This window comes from Limulus polyphemus, unplaced genomic scaffold (genome assembly GCF_000517525.1).
Source record: "Limulus polyphemus unplaced genomic scaffold, Limulus_polyphemus-2.1.2 Scaffold2512, whole genome shotgun sequence".
Taxonomy (NCBI): domain Eukaryota; kingdom Metazoa; phylum Arthropoda; class Merostomata; order Xiphosura; family Limulidae; genus Limulus; species Limulus polyphemus.
In genome coordinates this window covers 3,962-6,088 of record NW_013668122.1, presented here as the reverse complement: position 1 = coordinate 6,088, position 2,127 = coordinate 3,962, and the positions used below count along the sequence as shown (strand labels likewise).

The window sequence follows — 2,127 nt, the reverse complement described above, 5'->3', positions numbered from 1 at the left end:
TGTCACAACATCCTTTTTTAGGTCTGCAAAATCAATACTATAACTGAACAGCCTGCAGATGGATTAGTTGCAAGAATTAGCTATGACCTTGTGTGAACATCTGGCACACATGCATAGATGGATGCTAACTGGACATTCATTAATGCAATAGGCTAGAGTAGAGGGAAAGGGGCCTGTGGTCAGCCACAATTATAAGGTGACTGAACTTTACAGCTTAATTATTAATTAAAAAACATTGCCCTATAATCAGGCCAATATCATAGTAATACATTAACGTGTCTTATGCATCAACAGACAATAAAAATACAAAATGACCAGTTTCAGATAAAATTTCTTAACTAGAAAATGGAAGAATGGCAAAACAAATACATTTTCAACATTTTTTGAAAAAAAAATCTAATTTACCAACTTAAGAATCAACTCCAGTTTAAATGTTAGTCACTTGTGACTAAAAAATAAACCAGCAGATAATTCATTTTTTAATCTATAATTATGTGACTTTAACTGTTTCCTTCCAAACTTACCTAAAAAATGAAGGTGTTTTTGAATGTGTTGTAGAAGTACTAAATCATTGTTATTTATTGATAATAAAACAACTGTTAATAGAAAGTCAAATTATAATAAAACCAAGTTTCAAACATATATACAAATCTAAATGCCAGTGGGTCTCACAAAATGTAATCCTTTGTCATCCCAGTGCAACCATCATCAAATTCAAATACAACCACAAACATTATACAAATAATATATTATTTTAACCACTGAAGCAGTTGGTCTTATGTTAATGTACTTTGTAATACTTGCATAGTTCATCTGCTTTTATACTATTACCATATGTTATTGTTACATACACACTACAGTACAGATTAACTTATGAAGTACACCAATTTATCACAGCTGTTGTCAAGCAATTCATCAATATAAACAACATCTCAACCTCACTATGTCTGCCATATCCCAGCCAGCCTGCAGAGCTCTAGTATGAAAGACCTGGAAATAGCAGATGGTATGGTTGGCAAGTTATAATACACTTTCTTTTTTTTAACTGCCACTCAGTTCTTGAGTTTAGTTCAGTTCTTAGTTATTTTATTAAATAATTAATGTTCAGAACTAAATAAATCATTCCTTCTCCTAGGAAGTAGAATTTAAAAAGTCAATACTGAATAATGCATTTTATTATTAAAAAATTGGCATACCTTCTTTTATAAAAATTTTTTGTGAATACTTGAGCATCCAAAAACAGTTAGTCAACATAAGCAAAAAACACCCAAGTAGAATGACGACTAAAAACTCTTGTTTCATTCTTAATTGGCTGACTAACGCTTAATTATATCATTACCCTTAAACTTTGTAAACTTTACATGAATTACCAACAAGATCAGTATCAGTCACTATCACAGATCACAAGAAAATATTTGCTTCATCTATAAGTAATCAGTGTTATCGTTACTCGATGATCACGTTTCATTTTCATTATTTTTCCGATGATTCAGCGATAGTACTCATACAAGTAAAATTTAAAGCCTACAATAATAAGATGTTTATAAATTTGTGTTAATGTCATCTCAGCTTTTTTCACTTTTGTCAGCTAATACCTATAAATATAACCTTAATCACTTGTTCATTGAAATCCAACTAAACCTGACACCCCCAAACCTAAGCCTACAGATCCTAGCTTCGTAACACATCCGGCAAACTACAGGTGGCAGGTTATCTAAGGATGATTGAGGTGAACAAGTTAAAACATGTTGAGATTATTTAAATCTGATCGTTTTGTTGTATTTATCTTATATTTTATTAAATTGTTATAATTAATCACACACTCATGCATTAAATAGGTTGTTATCAACTGAACCACTAAGCAGCACAAAGATTCCTTAATTAAAACCAAATAAGTCAAACCAATTTACCCAAATTTTCAAAAGAAATACGTAAAGCATAATGTTTAACAAGTTGTATGGAATATTTAATCGAAGTTTATTAAATTTTCCAAACACCGTAAAAATGGTCAAAGAAAGAAAATTTCCGTATATACACCTATAATGGACAAAAACAATATCAATGAAACTAACAAATATGTTATCTAGTGGTTCAGCTTTAAGTCTACTGCTTTATCACACTAAAAAT

The 2,127-nt window shown here is 30.4% G+C and overlaps 1 protein-coding gene across 3 annotated transcripts in view; it reads right to left on the bottom strand.

Annotated features, from left to right (window-relative positions):
• The window catches only part of LOC106467165 (alpha-1,3-mannosyl-glycoprotein 4-beta-N-acetylglucosaminyltransferase C-like), a 13,801-nt gene extending 12,148 nt beyond the window's left edge, over nt 1-1,653 (bottom strand). Inside the window, exon 1 of one of the 3 annotated variants that reach the window (XM_013927486.2) lies at nt 1,197-1,653. In XM_013927486.2, the coding sequence (XP_013782940.1) occupies nt 1,197-1,302 (106 nt within the window). In that variant the 5' untranslated portion in view covers nt 1,303-1,653. Of the gene's footprint in view, nt 1-937; nt 1,147-1,196 lie in introns of those variants that run through there. The other 2 variants (XM_022395297.1, XM_022395298.1) reach the window with 2 other exon arrangements.
• Between the last annotated feature and the right edge of the window lie 474 nt (nt 1,654-2,127).